The following is a 17,637-nucleotide window of genomic DNA, read 5'->3' as shown; positions in this document are numbered from 1 at the left end:
ACACAAAACTTATATCCTCCCTACGTTAGCACTTAAGGTGATAGGGAACATGGGAAGCTGGGATTTAGAGTTCTGGGGAGCAAATCCTAATTATATACTACATAATAATTCAAATGGGAAAATATACTTCTTTTTAAAAAGCTTTCTCCTCCTAACTGAATGGTTCTTGTTATTTTTGCCTCTCCCAACAGATTGCTCTCACAATTTAATGGAAACAAATAACGAGACGTGGGTGAATGAATTCATCCTCCTGGGACTGTCTAGTGACTGGGACACTCAGGTCTTGCTCTTTGTCCTATTTCTGTCCATGTACCTTTTGACTGTGTTGGGGAACTTTCTTATAATCCTCTTAATAAGGCTGGATACCCGCCTTCACACCCCTATGTACTTTTTCCTTACCAACCTCTCTCTTGTTGATGTTTCTTATGCTACCAGTATTGTACCTCAGCTATTGACACACTTCTTGCAAAAACAGAAATCAATTCCATATTTGAGCTGTGCAGCCCAGTTATTTATCTCCCTAGCCATGGGTGGGATTGAATTTGTTTTGCTGGCGGTAATGTCTTATGACCGCTACGTGGCAGTGTGTGATCCCCTGCGCTACTCAGCTATCATGCATGGAGGACTTTGTGCCAGGCTGATGGCTGCCTCCTGGGTTGGTGGTTCTCTCAACTCTCTCATGCATACAGTTTTTACCTTCCAGTTGCCCATGTGCACCAACAATGTCATTGACCATATAGCATGTGAAATTTTAGCCTTGGTGAGGCTTGCCTGTGTGGATACTTCCTCCAATGAAGTTGCCATCACCATCTCCAGCATTATCCTGCTCATGACCCCATTCTGCCTTGTTCTGCTGTCCTATATCCAGATCATCACCACCATTCTGAAGATCCAGTCAACAGAGGGAAGGAAGAAAGCTTTTCATACCTGTGCCTCTCACCTGACAGTGGTAGCTTTGTGCTATGGAATGGCAATCTTCATTTATATTCAGCCTCATTCAAGCCCCAATATTCTTCAGGAGAAGATGATCACACTGTTCTATGCCCTTTTAACACCAATGTTGAATCCTATGATTTACAGTTTGAGGAATAAGGAGGTAAAGGGGGCCTGGCAGAAGCTGCTAGGACAATTCTCTGAATTAAAGTTAAAGCTGGCATTCTCATGAGTCACACAGACGCAACTGGATCCAGTCTTAAATGTGACAAAGCACTACTCATATCACTGTCTTTTTTTTAAGATATGGAAAAACTCTGGATGCTTTTAAATAGGAAGTGGGGATAAGGGCATGAGAAAGAGAGCAACATTGATCATACTGATCATGCTTACACAGAGAGAATTTATGTCTGCTTTGTTCTCTTTTTTTTTTAAATCTTTACCTTCTGTGTAAGTATCAAATCTATGTTAGAAGAGGGAATAGTGGCAAGGGCTAGGCAATCAGGGTTAAGTGATTTGCCCAGCATCACATAGCTAGGAAATGTCTGAGACCATATATGAATCCAAGTCCTTCTGACTTCAGGATGGGTGCTTTATACACTGTGCTACCTATCTTCCCCTTTGGTCTACTTTATTCTTGTTTTCCACATTCTTTACCATCTGGAAGAAATCTTATTATATTACTTCAGGCACATTTATAGCCTTGAACTTCATCTTAGACATTATCCAATGTTCATACATATCTTGAATTGAACAATCACATAAAGAAACAAAATGCATTTTAATGTTGGAACAATCACTAGGAGTAATAAGTACTATATAAGCTTTAGTATTGTAAATTGAAGCTGAGTCAGTATGCTGAAATGTCTTAGAATGAATTCTCTATTCAAATTATGCAGGACCCTTTACACTGTGATCATACTGGTTGTGTTTATATAGCAAAACAAGCAAGGATTTGGTGGTTAGTTTAATGGAAGATGAAGTGTGGGAATCAAAAATTGATCTGAAATGATAGATTTAGTCATTGGCTATGGGGAGCAACCAGGGCTCACCTCACATACTGGCCTCACAGTTCTTATAGGTTTCTGGCACTTCTGGTCAACATCCACTGAAAACAATTGCCCATAACCTCTTACTAATTTATTTGTTTTTAAGAATTAGGCCAGTCAAAAGACATAATATTTTCACAACAAAATATACTTATTTGAAAAGACTAATAAAATGTTATAATCTCTCCCCTCTTAGAACATGCATGACTAGAGATCACACTTTAAAAAAAACCCTTTCAAGTGACTCACCCATGATCCAACAGCTAGGAAGTGTCTGAGACTAGACTTGAACCCTGATCTTTTCTAGTCCAGGCCTGGTGCTCTATCACTATGCTACTTAGCTGCCCTTAGGGAACACACATTAAGGGCATAAAGATATGAATCATGTGTGAATAGACAACACATATGTATCGACACATATACGGACAACACAGACAAGCTGCTTCTGATTAATCAAGCAAGCAAGCAGTTTTTAAGATCTTACTATATGCCAGGCATTGTGCTAAGTGCCAAGGATACAAAGGAAAAACAAAGCAAAACATTCCCTGCTTTCTAGGAGCTTATATTCAAATGGTGCAGATAACATGTATATAAATAAATGTGTTCTGATATAGATACATACAAAGCAGATATACAGTAGAGGGGAATCACTGGCATCTGAGAGGACTGGAACTGGTCTACTGAATAAGGTGGAATTTGAACTAAATGTTGAAGGAAACCAGTGTTTCTAAGCAACACAAATCAGGAGGAAGAATATTTCAGATATACAGGACAACAAATCTTTAGTTGCTGTGGTTTTTTTTGGCTGCTAGTAGCTGCCCTGGTGACATCTCTGAAAACATCACAGCTCTAGGCTATTTCAGTTCTTTTGAGATTCATGCTCCCCAAGCATCTGAATCCACTGAGTTAACTAGAAAAGTCCTAGCTCTTTTGAACTACTCTTTTCTCCTGATACAGTCATGCAGAAGCTCATTCTGTCTCTCGGTCTCTCTCCATGTCTCTGTCTCTCTTCCTGTCTCTGTCTCTGTCTCTGTCTCTCGCCTTCATCCTTTCTTTCCCTTTCTCGTCTCTCCCTCCTATCACGCAAACACTTATTTAAATTATTATGTGAAGTTCTTTTTAGTGTCTATTACATCCATGAGTATGCAATATGGTCCCAATGACATCTGAGAAGACATTTTTGGAAACTGCTACAATTTGTTTTGTTGGGTTGCTGGCTTTTCTCTTTCTGCTATCATTATATTGAATCTTTTTTGCCAAATTTGTCAACTCTGCAAAATCTAGAGACTATGTTTGCTGTTCAGTCGTCATCAGGTATTTCCATATAATATTGCCTTACAACAACCCATGGCTACTCACTCATCTACTCAACATTGACTTATTCTTTGACTATTAACTTCTAAAATAGTTTTGCACATTTTTATGGCACAAAATTATTGTCTTTCTTTCCCTTTTAAAAGATGTTGATGAATGCAGCATACTTTTTTTTGGGCATTCCAATAAATTACTCATTTAATTTCCTCAAGTAATCAAACACTGTATATCTATAGGAAGCATACATATTTAAAAGTGAGGTCCCTGAAGATTTATGCTATTTTTATAACTCAGTTCTCTGCTGCCATTGCATTATTAACCAGGAAACAAATTGTCAGTCCTTGTTTAGGTAAGAATGGCATCCTGACAAGCGCCACAGATTTCCATAATGGTTCTTATATATTAGAGTTCTTAGGTTGTTGTGAGGATAATGTTATTCCCATATCGTGAGCTTTTTTGATTTTGGATTTTGCCTGAATCAGGAACTACTGGGGATGTTATTGCTTCTGAGTCATGAACACCTTAGAAAATGTTGCTTTGGTCATCAGGCCCCTTCTATCACCTCCAGTACTCTGTTGTCTTGCCGCTAAGTGTCTACATTTCCATCTTCTCTTAATCAGTGATAGAGGGTTTAGTAATAAATTTGGTCACCCTGGAATACATCACTTTTTCAGACAGTTTACATGATGGAGTTGTGTTATGATTATAATAACAGATAGTTTGGAGAAGCAGATAAATATTCAGGACCAGATAGCTGCTTTAAGTTAAGAGCCAGAGATTGACAGGCTACAGTGAGGAAAAGGAAGGGGTAAAACACTTCTGGATCTCAAACCCCTCCCCCTCTAACTGCTTCTTCTTCAGTTGGTAATGAAGACAGGAATAATATTCTTCTGGTGAGTTTCTGTTATGGCTGAAACCCCAATAATGTTTCTTTCTTGAATTTATATTCCTCTCAGGTCAGTTAGAGGAGATATATAGAAATTATTTATCTAACTGTTGAGGACAGAGGAGATCTTAACCTGGCAGCCAACAGGATTCAATCTAGAAGTTCAGACTCAATGTAAGTATCTTCCAAATAATTATCAGGCACAGCTTTGAAGGTAAAAAGTTATATTAGGAATTAACAAGGAAAATTATATAAATCAGTGAAGGGTTTAGGATAAATGAAAGGTGCCCCTAAACTATTAAACTGATACCCCCTTTCTTCCTCCTCACTGGAGAAGATGAAGCACTTAACTAAAACTGGCTCTATTGCTATAGATAAATATCTTACTCTCTAATTACTAAATAATTATATAACTATATTAATGAAGAATAGAATTGACAAATAGGCTAACTCTATGAGTAGAAACTACTGGCTTAAGCTACAATGGTTTCTCAGGAGAAACCCCAAGTCAGGAGAAACAAGCTGAGTCTCTCCTCACATCCAATCCCACCAATTAACTGTCACTCCAACCCTTCTCAACCGCCCCTCACCCAAAGTTCTCCAGGGGGGTCCCCTGGAATTCTGGGTGAGGCTCTCCCTGTACCTTTGCAAGGATTCCATGCTTTGCATCTGCACACAACAGTTGCTGATATTTTCCTCTACATTCCTTTATGCTCTACCTTTCAATTTTAATTCTTCTGGAGTATCTATAACATTCCTTAGGAACTATACAACATGATCTTTATAGCTTTGGGGCATTCCTTAAATTAACTATCTGTAATGAAGATGCAATTCCATGATCCTACGTTGGCTTTCTAGTAGTTGAAGAGCTATAGTACTGTTTAGTTTAATAGTTATAGTTATGTCACAATTCAACAGTACTGATAAACAACAAAACACAATTAGCATCTTGACACATAAAAGTACTGTATAATAGTTCTAATAGAACAATTGATCTAGTCTATAAAAGTCACATCAAAAATCCTTGCTGTTCAACAACAGAAAGGGAATAAATAGCCCAAAAATAAAGAAAAGAAATCAGAAAAATCATTGCAATGCTTGGGCTTCTGAAAGTAGAGATCATGGATGAGTATCTACAATGTCTCACAGAAGACCTTCTTCATCCCTCTAAACTCCAATATGCAAAATAATGTAGAGGTAAGCATCCCTTCAAAATTGTAGCTCTTGAGCTCCTCTCAATGAGTTTTCTTTCACTACACCAAATAGAAGATACACTAATTCAAAGTAAAAGACATTCAATTTACCAGCAAAATAAATGACAAGAAATATTTCTCTACATAATATTATTCTTATGAAGCAATCAAGAAAATTACAATGCAGTATAATTAATACTAATATTTCTTCTCTTGGAGAGGTTTATCTCCCAAAGTAGCAGTTGTATTGCTGATTTCAGTGTATGTGAAACCATAAATGTATCCAATTCCAGACTTATTTTAGCATTTAGCCTTATAGCTGCAGATAGAAATTCATGCATCAGTGATCCCTTATTTTGTGCGCTAGGTTTCAGCAGTCTCATAAAACATGGGTAAAGGAAAAAAGTTACCCACAAAAGATGTTTATGGACAAATGTATAAAATACAGGCAATAAGCAAAATGAATTGGGATTAGAGATCTTGATACAAGGAGGCAAATTTGAATTCGTGGGTATAAGTTAGACTTGGTGCTATGGGTCCTACATTTGGAAGGTAGCAATTGTACGCTCTGAAAATATTTTTACTGGGAGACTGGTCAATGAGATCCATTCTTTAGAAACATAATATTCTCTACCTGCTAGAATCTCCCATGGGAAAAGTTGGCGAACCTCCTTCTGAAACATCATGATGTCATAGAAAATAGGAACCCAATTCTCTACTTCAGGGCCTTGCAAGTTTTTTGTTCACTTTTTATGTTATAAAGGGAAGACTTTTGATTGATTACTGAGCTAGAATTTGATATGCATACAAAGGACATAACTGACCAAATTATTCTTATTCTCTCCAGATTCTGAAGCTTATAGTTTTGACTTCCGCACAGGAGACAGAACAAGAATCATTTGATCCTTTATTTCCTTACCAAAGGTGCTGCCAAGTGGCACATGATAGCTGTAGTGTCCATTCATGCTTTTAGGTTAAGGTATATTGGACATGAGATGGAATGAATTCATTTAAAACCCAGCAAGCTTTGAAAGGTCAGAATATCAAGCAACCAGAGGCATCAGAACAGGGAATTCAATTAGTTAAATAATACTGAGGCTCCAATAACTGGGTCAATTGATGATCTAAGGGAGAAACCATTAAATTTAACTAGGGATTGATATTGGGGAGAATACATCATAATGAGGCCTTGAGCCATTAACACAAGAACCCCATAGAGAGCAATCCTAGAATCTGGAGGAAGACCTGTACCCAGAGGCACTCTGGGAAATCTGACCAACTGGTGGCTGTAATGTTTGGGAGAGTAAATTTATAAAGGCTACACATACTCGGGAACCATCCAGACTGATTGTGTATGGTGGGGTGGGAAGGAAGAAGGAAGGTGAAGCATAGCACGTAATAAAGATCCATGAAAGCAGAGATAAAAAACATATTCTCAATAAAACTCCATTCATTAAAAGAGGAGATGAACAATTTAAGTAACATATCAAAAAGGCTGAAACAAAACCAAGATATTGTAGTCATCTGGACCTTCAACTTCTTGAGTATATTCTGGAACATTTACTCTTCTAAAAGCAGGGAAGTTATTAATTTCTTGATCTTTTTTCAAGATAATATTTTCTTTCAAAAGATGGATTAACTGTCACCAGGAAAATTCTATTCTGGATCTGATTCTCGGTAATTGGGAAGATCTAGTTGCTAGGGTGGAAACAATGGATTCTTGTTGAGGTGGAGAAGTGGGAGGTGCAGGAATCATTCCATCTTAGTGCTTGCAAGAGAGGAAAATTGGGAATAGGCTAAATTTGAGAACAGGTTTTTAGAGTTCAGAGAAAGGATAACTGAGGTAACATAAACCAAATTTTATAAGGAATTCATCTAAAAAACAATGGGAACTTAAAAAAATGAAAAGCTGAAGATATAAATAGAAAAAAATCAGTGAGCTGTGGAAAAGGGAGTAGTTTAATGTTACTGCTGTATATGCACAGTGAACTCACCAACATGCTTAGGTTTTTAATCAAGACACACAAAAAACAGAAGCAAGGTCAAGTAGTAGTCTGAATACAAAACTGTAGCTCAGTTCTGTCAGAATAGTCCCCAGAATGATAAAATAAATAATCTGAAGCTCATAAGGAAAGCTAAGGATAACCAAAAAGTTTTATTTAGCTATGGGAGGATGGGAAGAGAATGAGATCAAAGTTGAGATTAAACTGCTTTTAGGTTGGTTACTGAGAATTGACAGAAAACAAAGATACTAAATGCCTATTTTACTTTGGTTTCATCTGCAAAGAAATATTGTCTTTGTCCTAGAAAAGACAAATATTATATATAGTTAATAGAAGCTGATATCTAGGTCAAGTGAAGAAATGGAAAATGAGAATCTAGTTGCGTGAGTAAGTCAATATGCATTTATAAAGCATTTATTATGTTTAAAGTATTGCGCTAAATCAGGAAAGGGATTCAAGTCACTTGATTCCATTTCTCATACATAAAATTCCATGTCCTCTTGCTTTGGCTTGGACTGACCCTAATGTAAAGAATATCATCCTTCCTTATTACCTACCACCTTTTAGAATGCTTACCTCTCTTTAAATATTAACACAGAAGTCCAAGATTCAGATCTTGCCTCTGAGACTTGCTATTGTTTGAATTTTGTCAAGTCATTTAATTCTATGATCTTAGTTTCCTTATCTGTAAAATGAAAGGTTTGGATATAATGGCTTCCGGAGTTCCTCTTAGTCTAAGGCAGTGGTTCCCAAACTTTTTTGGCCTACCTACTGCCCCTTTTCCAGAAAAAATATTACTTAGCACCCCCTTCACATACTATCGTCACCCCCTTATAGTTATTCACTGCCCCCAAATGCACCTGTGGCCCTGGATTGCTACAGCACCCACCAGGGGGCGGTGGCACCCACTTTGGGAATCACTGGTCTGAGGTCTATTACTTCTCATCTCTCAAACTATTCATTCTTTCCTCAAATTACTTTCAACTGACTTTGAATGTACTTTGCATTTATTTATCTATATCCAAGCTTTATGGTACTTCAATGAAAGCCAAAGCCATTTTTGTCTTTGTACCACTAGTACTGAACCCAATGCCCTAAGCATAGTTGGCATTCTATATTATTGATTGAATTCATAGATTCATAGGATCAAAGATTCAGAATTCAAAGGGACATTAGATGTCATCTAGTTCAGTACCCTCATTTTGCAAGTGAGAAAACTAAAGATCCAGAGACATAAAGTGGATTGCCCAGAGTCACACACAAGCAGAATTGAACCATCTGATTGAATACAAAAAAACTAGCTGAAGTCATCACTCCATCATTCTAACTTGTCTTTGACATACAGTGGAGAATAAGAATATTAAAGAGACCAAATATTATAATTTGGGCCTGGAAAGTATCAACCAATAAGCCTTACTTCAACTTCTGGAATAATATTGCAATATATTCTTTAAAACAGTGAGTTAGTGTTACATGGTGGATAGAAGGCCAACCTCACAGTGAGAACAATTGCTTACATACAGTGTCTGTGTGATCTTAGACATGTTACTTAACACCTTAGCACCCCAAGTAATTCCCTGAAATTATAAATTGAAGAATAGTTGCTAATCTGAATGGAAAAAAGGAATTTCATCACCAGGAATTCCTTATACTGATAAAAGTAAAATTTGGGTGCATCACCTCCAAAAAATTATGAAAGAATTATTCAGCATAAGAAAAAAAATGGTGATGAAGAATTGGTCAGGCCTAAATAGCCTTATTTCTTTTTTCAATAGGGCCACTAAACTAATAATTTGGGAGAATGCCATGAATACTGTTTATCTAGATTTTAGCAAAGAGTTTGATAAATGCATAATGCTATTCTTATGGACAAGCTAGAGAGATGAGGGTCAAATGTGATTACAGTGAGACATTTATAACTATTGAATGTCTGGATTCAAAGAATAATCATTCCTGTTTCAATGCAAACTTGATGAGGGTTATCTAGTAAAGTGTTTCAGCATCTGTGCTTGGCTCTGTTCTGTTTGACATCTTTAAAATCAAATACTATGCTTATCAAATTTGAAGATGCAACAAAATTGGGAGAGATAACTAACACATTGAGTAATAGTCAGAATTAAAGATTAGAATAGTAGACCAGGTTGAATAAGATGATTTTAATTTTAAAAAGTAAAGTATTAGGGGGAAGCTGGGTAGCTCAGTGGAGTGAGAGTCAGGCCTAGAGACAGGAGGTCCTAGGTTCAAACCCGGCCTCAGCCACTTCCCAGCTGTGTGACCCTGGGCAAGTCACTTGACCCCCATTGCCCACCCTTACCAATCTACCACCTATGAAACAATACACCAAAGTACAAGGGTTTAAAAAAAAATCTAAAAAAAAAAAAGTAAAGTATTACACTTAAGTTTATTTTATTTATTTATTTAAATTAATTAATTAATTAAGAATATTGTTCCATAGTTACATGATTCATGTTCTTCTCCTCCCTCCAGGAGCCGGTGAGCAATTCCACTGGGTTATATGTATATCATTGTTCAAATCCTATTTCTATATTATTAATATTTGCTGCACTTAAGCTTAAGAAATCAACTTAACAAGTAAAAGATGGTCAGTATGGTTAGGTATCATTTTGCCAAGAAAAGATCTGGGAGTTTTATGGAGTTTAATATGTGTTAGCAGAAAAATACTATAATTAAGGAAATGAATTTAGTTTTGGATTTCATTAATAGAACACAGCACCAAGGACTAAGGAGGTGATATTCTATTATATCCTGCCTTTGTTAGATAACACCTAGAGTATTAAACTCACTGAATTTGAAGAAAGATATTTATTAAAGTCTATTAGAATCTAAACAAAAGGTGAGAAACTTGAATGGTGAGGGAATTTGATCTTATTCCCACAAAGGTTCTTTGACTGTGGATATTTGGACCATGAAAAGGAAAATGAAGATGAGACAGGATAGGTATTCTCAAATATTTTAAGAGATGTTCTATGATAAAGAAAAATATGTTGGAATAGAAAGAGTACCAAAGTAGTTTGGGCTTACTTAGAGGGTAATACATTCCCGCCACTTGATGTTAAGACTGGATTACCATTTATTTGACTATTTATGTGACATTTACTTATTATGGAGGAGATTCTTGTTTTCATTCAGGATAGATTAATTGGCCCTTTCTACTCTGATAATCTCTGATTCTGTAATGACTTACATTTATATAGTGCTTTGAGACAAGGTGCTTTCTTCATAATAACCTTGTGAAGTAAATAGTGTTAGTATTACCAGTAATTATTGCCTTGGAGGACAAAATTGGCAGGTTGCTACTTATAGCCTCCCTTCTGGAAATGGGTCATCTCTGTCCAATCTTGAAATTACTTGGTCTTGGCTTTTAGTGTTAGCTTCCCTTTAGTCACATCAAACCCTACCCCACCCCCCTAAGTTGGAAAGTAAAGATCTTATTGTCTAAAATCTTCATTTTTTCCTCTTTTGGTCTCTGCCTCTTTGTCTTTTTGTCTCTGTCTCCTTTCAGATTGAATCCACTATCATTTGTTAGAACAATCAGCTCATTATCCTTGAAGTGAAAGAAAACTGCCTAACCAAGTTTAAGTTCTACTTTTTGATAATTTTATAGAATTATTAACAAAAATCCAACCATAGTTCCTGAGACCCAAATTATAAGAATCTTTAATTATTAGCCAGCAACTCAAATCATTACCCCATTTTAATATGAATTTCATTTAGCCACTAGCATGTTCATTGGGCACTGGAGAAAGAAATGGCAAAACACTAGTATCTTTCCCAAGAAAACCCCAATGGGATCATGAAGAGTCAGACATGACTGAGAAACTAACCACCACCACCATCTCCCATTAAACCTCCTGTACACAATCAATTTACAAACATGTAACTTAAAAATATCATGGTTAATCATAGATTATTTAAAGACATTTGATTTTTATCAATTAACAAGCATTTGTTTTCTTTCTATACTATTCCCCTTGGGAAAAAAAGAAACCAACCCCCCATACCCAATATATATAAACAAGCAAAACACATTCTCTCACACTGGCCATGTGCAGGTATATTTGCTTCATTTGGCGTTTGATTCCATTACCTTTCTGTCAGGAAATGGGTACCATGTATCTTTATCAGTTGATTGGCCATTGCTTTAATCCTTTTATTTATTTGTCTTTACAATGTTATTGTATAAATCCACTCTGTATCAGTTCATATAAACCTTCCAAAGTTCCTCTGAAATCATCCTTTTAATAATTTTTATGGCACAATAATATTCCATGATGATATATTTTGTGTGATAAGAAAGAAAAATTAGGATAAAGAAATATCTTAAGGGATTAGGGGAAATATCTTAAGGGATTAGGGAAACAAATTGTACAAGAATGCCTAGTAATAAAACAGTTATGAGGAGGAAAAAGTTGAGAAACTTTAAGAGTTCTCTCAGTGTCTCTGAAAAACATTTTTGACTCTTACAGAATTATTTCCTTGTGCCTTAGCTACAGAGCCTAACTACTTGTATTAGAATTCAGCCTTTATTTTGGGGGTCATTGTTGCCATCTTTATTGCTTTCTTTTTGGTTTGATGACACTCAGCACTTGAGTCCCATCTCTCTTGAATTGCTCAAAGATCAGTCCATACTGAATACTTATCAGTTTTCCCAGTCCAGTGCAAGTCACATATCTGTCTCTTCTTAAGTTATTAAGAGAATAAAAACCCAAGAAACTTTAGCAAGGAAGGGTTTAAACTCCTTTCCTCACCTCCAGGGCAATCCATCTGGACCTTTCCAAATATTAAATAAGTACATTTAAATAATGAGGAAACTTGAAGCTTTAAGAAATTGTATTCATCATCACATTGCTAGTGTGTATTTAGGGTGGATGTGGATCCAAAATGCAGTTTTCAGTTGATTAAATAGGGAACATCTTTGGAAGCAGAAAGCTATTTCCTGAAGAATTCAAAGTCACAAAAACTATAATTTCTAGGTTGATATCATTACTCTTCAAATATCATGTACATGTCAGGTTATGCCCATTTTATCCCTCCTAACCACCAAGCTTCTCGTCAGTCACAAACTCTTACATAGTCCCCTTCTAATTTTTTTGTCATTTCTAAAATTGTAATGAGGTTTCCATTACTGATTAGAGTTAGGCTCAAAATATGACTCATCCTGCTGATTATTAGATTAAAATAATTACTTTTACCATTATCGAGAGTATGCATTGGCCTACTCTCTCAGAGCCAGGCAATATATTCTTACTCTGTCCTCATGATTCCATAGCTAGAATGACTACATATCCCCCTGAAGGATAAAGAAGAACTCTGAAAGCTTCAGGGGACTCTCTAATGTCACTGGTTCAAGCCCCATTCCCATGATCTCATGGAGCTCATGATATTGATGCCAGATTTAGTGCACCTGATAACTTTAGCCTTATTGTGTTTCAAAACTCCTCAGATCAAGCAATCCACCAGCTTTAGCCCCCACAAGGAGCAGAGATGACAAATGTGGGCTATTATGCATGGTTTGTACTTACTATTACTTTCTTTTAAAAAAGTTACCCCTTTCTATTCCATATTACACATACATAGAATTTTTAATAATAATTTTCTGGCATTTCATGATCCATATTCCTCCCTTTCTCCCTTCCCAAAATGGCAGGTGATATGATATAAGTTATACATGTGTTATCATGCAATACATATTTCCATGTTTGTCATATTGTGAAAGAAGATACCTATCACATTAGAGAAAAAATTATGGATGAAATAAAGTGAAAAATGGCATGCTTCAATTTGCATCCAGACTCTATCAGTTTCTTCCATGATGGTAGGTAACCTTTTTCATCATGAATTTCTTAGAATTGCTTTGTATTGATATTTACCATTTCTAAAGCAGTTTCCCAAAGTGCTTTAAAATCTTTACTCTCATTCTAGTCTCATAATAACTGTGAAAAGTATATAAGTAGGATCTTTATCCCACATTTTCAGATAGGAATTTTGAGATACAGGTCAAATGACTTGCTCAATGGCACCTAAGTTATAGGGGGAGCTGGCAATAAATACAACCTATGTCTCCTAACTCTCATCATGATGTTCTTTTTAGTACTCTACATTCCTATTACACAGTGAAAGAAAGGATCAGGAGGGATTCCAGAGAAAGTGCATTGTGGAAGGATATTGTACTCAGAGACTCATACTGCAGGAGAATGTCCAAGTTTTAGATATTATAGTAAGACCAAGGGAAGAAGTAATTCACATTAACCTAAATGAAACCAAACCAGAATAAAACTCTCATGGAATAGAAACTTTGATCAGTCTCCCAGTTTAAAAAAATAATTTAGAAAGTCAATGTGCTTAAAAAATGTCCTTAATTCTATTTGAGAAGTCTGATGAGTGAAAATGCAGAAGAAATATAACAAGACCTTAAGGAGAGAATCATTAATTGCTCTCTCAGGATGTCAAACTCAGACCTTGGAAACATCACCAATCCTAGATCTCTGGAGTTCCCTGCTCCCAAATGCCTTGGTGAAGCAAATGCTCCTGCCCATTAGAGATAAGTTAAGTAACCACTTCAATCAGATTTTTCCTCTTTTATGAGCCAAAGAAATCTCTGTACCAGAAGGTGGGCATTTCTCTTAGCACCCAAATCTGTATGGGGACCAAAATAAGAAAATTGTATCTTCAAACTATTGAACTGAGCTTCATGTGCTCTACATCTATATTCAGGTCTGTCTTCCTCTAGGTTTCAAGGAATGGGAATGATTTTCATCAGTAATGCCATCCTATTACTTTTATCTTTATTTTTAATGTGTCACTCATTTCTGTTAGTCCCATTTTGGGGAATTAGGAATTCCAATAAAGATGGCCAAATAGACTTAAGATTCAAGGGCATTTTAAAATAGTTGAATTTAGTATTAAAAGTGACTTGGAGAAATTTAACAAGTGGTTTGGTCTTCACAGCCCAGTTGCAGACAACTAAGTGAATAATTCATGGGCAATTTTCCTGGAAAATTACTGCACCTTTTTGCCTTAATTTATCTAAGGTGGATTTTTAAAAAAAGGATGCAAGTTTGTAATCCAATTGTTTCCTATGTTTTAAAATTTACACTTGGATTTCTTTGGTTGGAATTCCATCTGATGAAGTGAAGGCTAATTACCCTCAAAGGTTCAGTTTTCTTGCTTACTGTTGTTCAAAGCCACATTTTCTTCCTCTACTCTTTCCACTCCATCCACTTCCATTTCACCTGGTTGTGACCTAATAGGAAGCTTGAATTTTGTTTCCATTATGTAATCTCTTAAGGATTCCCCTAGTCAAATATCTTCCCCTCTGTTCTGTCACTGATTTCTTCAGTCTTTTGGATTAAAGTATAAACCAGTTCAAATAGCCTATCTGAAATGCAAATATCACAGGGAGGGCTAACACCCAAAGCAATAATTTTTACCTTTAACTGAATCAGTTTCAACTATGGATGGTAGCTGGGATTAGGGCCTTGAGAACTGAGAAATTTTTATGAAAAGGAGGAATGTCTTTATTAAGAAAGAATGGGTTAGTAAAAAAAAAATAACAGTTTTGGAACATGAGAGAATATATCTTCTTTGGGGCCACAGAGAAGATTAATTAAGTACTGATATGTGTTTTAATTCTTGTTTCTTCAATTATGTGGGGAAGCTCATCTGGGATGTTACTTTCTAATTAAAGTCTGATTACTTTCTGGACCAGCCCTAATAAAATTCTGATGGAGACATTTGTCTCTGGTTTTCCATCTCTCTTAACCCCCCAAATATGTGTTTTTCTCATTTTCAGTGCCCCTATCTCATACTATCTTGGTGTTCTCATGTTTACTCTTACCACTGATGAGAAAATGGATCTGATCACATAATTTATAAAAAGAGCTGGAGGGCAGCTGGGTAGCTCAGTGGAGTGAGAGTCAGGCCTAGAGACAGGAGGTCCTAGGTTCAAACCCGGCCTCAGCCACTTCCCAGCTGTGTGACCCTGGGCAAGTCACTTGACCCCCATTGCCCACCCTTACCAATCTTCCACCTATGAGACAATACACTGAAGTACAAGGGTTTATTAAAAAAAAAAAGAGCTGACCTTGGCATCGGGAAAAATGATTTGGAATCCCACTTCAGACATACTCCCTTTATGATCAGGTTAAATCAATTTTTCCTCTCAATCTCAATTTTCTCCTCTGTAAAAAGGAATGATTATACTTGAGCTATCTTTATTTAGGTTGTTATGATGAATGTTCATTGTATACCTTGAAGTGCCAGATACATGTGAATGATTAATATTATTGTTATTATTCTTCCTGGAGCTCCTTGAGAGAATTTTAAAGAGTACTACAAGGAGAGGGTAATGCTTAATCCACAGAGATTAATCAGAACCAATGATGGGCTATGGAGAGAGTCTTGGCAGTGATGGGCTTTGTTGGTCCTTCAATTCAAACCTTTGAAGCAACTAGCTATTTACTCTATCTGTATTTAAGGCTGATTGTAATTTTCCTATCAGAAACCTATAGACAAAGCACTGGATTTGGAGTCAGGGGACTTGAATTTGAATCTCAGTTCTACTGTTTATTATTTTTTGTGATCTTTAGGAAAACTACTTTTCCCTGAACCCCTGCTTTGCCATCTTCCGAAGAAGTGGGTTAGATCAGATGAACTATATATACTCCCCCCCTAGATGTAATACTATAGGATCCTACAATTCTAAATGACACTGAAGATCTCTTTTAGTCTCAAAATACAATTATTCTATTAATCCCAAGGAAGGCTTGGAGAGAGATAATGGACCTAGAAAACCATAAAATTGAGACCATTATCCAGATTGGAGGCAACTGGGTGGCTCAGTGGATTGAGAGCCAGGCCCAGAGGTGAGAGGTTCTGGGTTCAAATCTGGCCTCAGATACTTTCTAGCTATGTGATCCTGGGCAAGTCACTTAATCCCCATTGCTTAGTCCTTACCAGCCTTGGAACCAATACACAGTGTTGCTTCTAAGATGGAAGGTAAGGGTTTAAAATATTCAAAACAGATGAGGATATATCTGTGAGGCTAAATGTCTAACATGCTATACAGTTTTTATTATAAATCTGTCATTGGAGCCCTACTTTCTTTAACTGGGACCTACTCTGTTTCACATACCTTCAAGCTCATGTAGAAAAATCTGGTGTGTGATGGCAGGGATAGGAATAGAATAGACTTAATTGATTTGGAGTGAATCTGGAGAAAATGAAGGATATATGGGTAGAGAAGATACTCTGATGTAGAAAAAATAGCACTGAATCTCGGATCAGAGGACTTGCAGTTGAACCCTGACTCTTTCTTATTACTTGCATGTGTGATCTTGGACAGTTACTATCTTGAGCTTATTTCCTTATTTGTAAAGTAAGGGAGATGGACTAGAAGAACTCTCAGGAAAGTCTTTTGCACCTGTGACTCATTCGTTGAAGTTTCTCTTCTCACATTTGCTTGAACTTCTTTACCTATCTATTGCATTCTATTTGGCATTATGGTTATTTGTGAACATAACGTTCTAGTAGATTGTAAGACCCTTGAAATCACGACCGTATTATGTCTTTCTTTGTATTCTGCATGCTTAGTATGCTCAAAATAGGATTTAATTTCTTGACACAGCTGATTCCCATTAACCAACGCTCTCATAGTCTCACTTTCATTTAATTTTTTAGTGACATATTTAGAAGCTTTTCTGACCCAGAATATTTTCTTCTTTCAATTTTCAGTGGCAAAATCTCCATCCTTCTTTATGTTAAAGATATAATACTACTCTTTGCATACAAAGTACTATTGTCCAAACTTGAAGACAAACACTGCCAAAAAAAAGATCTTTAAACATGGATGATTCAAGGACAAAGTACAGGTCATTTTTTACTAAATGAAACCCCTTTGCTCTCAATGAACTCCAAATAGTCAGCTGAGGGACCCAAGCCAGGTGTTCAAATATCCAGGCCCTGATTTCAATAACACTTTCCTGGGATGATTTCCAAAGCTCCAAAAGAACAATGATAATAATTCTTTTAAAAAAAAACAACAACATTGGAATAATACTGAAATTCTACCAGCCGAAATAATGACAGGGTATTCTGAATCTTCTATAGTAGAACTATGCATAAATTCTTTGAGAAGGAAAGATATGGATACAAGATAATTTGCAAGTTATAAACTTAGCATTTAAAATATAGTTTCCAAAAACAGAAACAAAACAAGCCAACAGAACCTGCTTACTTTT

At 36.3% G+C, this 17,637-nt stretch overlaps 1 protein-coding gene across 1 annotated transcript; it reads left to right on the top strand.

Moving 5' to 3' along the window:
- Positions 1–208: 208 nt before the first annotated feature.
- On the top strand, positions 209–1,165 carry LOC123248734 (olfactory receptor-like protein OLF3). The gene has a single exon (XM_044677590.1). It carries the CDS (start codon positions 209–211, stop codon positions 1,163–1,165), a length of 957 nt encoding a protein of 318 aa, XP_044533525.1.
- The last annotated feature ends 16,472 nt before the right edge of the window (positions 1,166–17,637 follow it).

This window comes from Gracilinanus agilis, chromosome 5, assembly GCF_016433145.1.
Source record: "Gracilinanus agilis isolate LMUSP501 chromosome 5, AgileGrace, whole genome shotgun sequence".
NCBI lineage: Eukaryota > Metazoa > Chordata > Mammalia > Didelphimorphia > Didelphidae > Gracilinanus > Gracilinanus agilis.
Note: the sequence above shows the minus strand (reverse complement) of the source record. Positions and strands in the feature narration are given on the sequence as shown.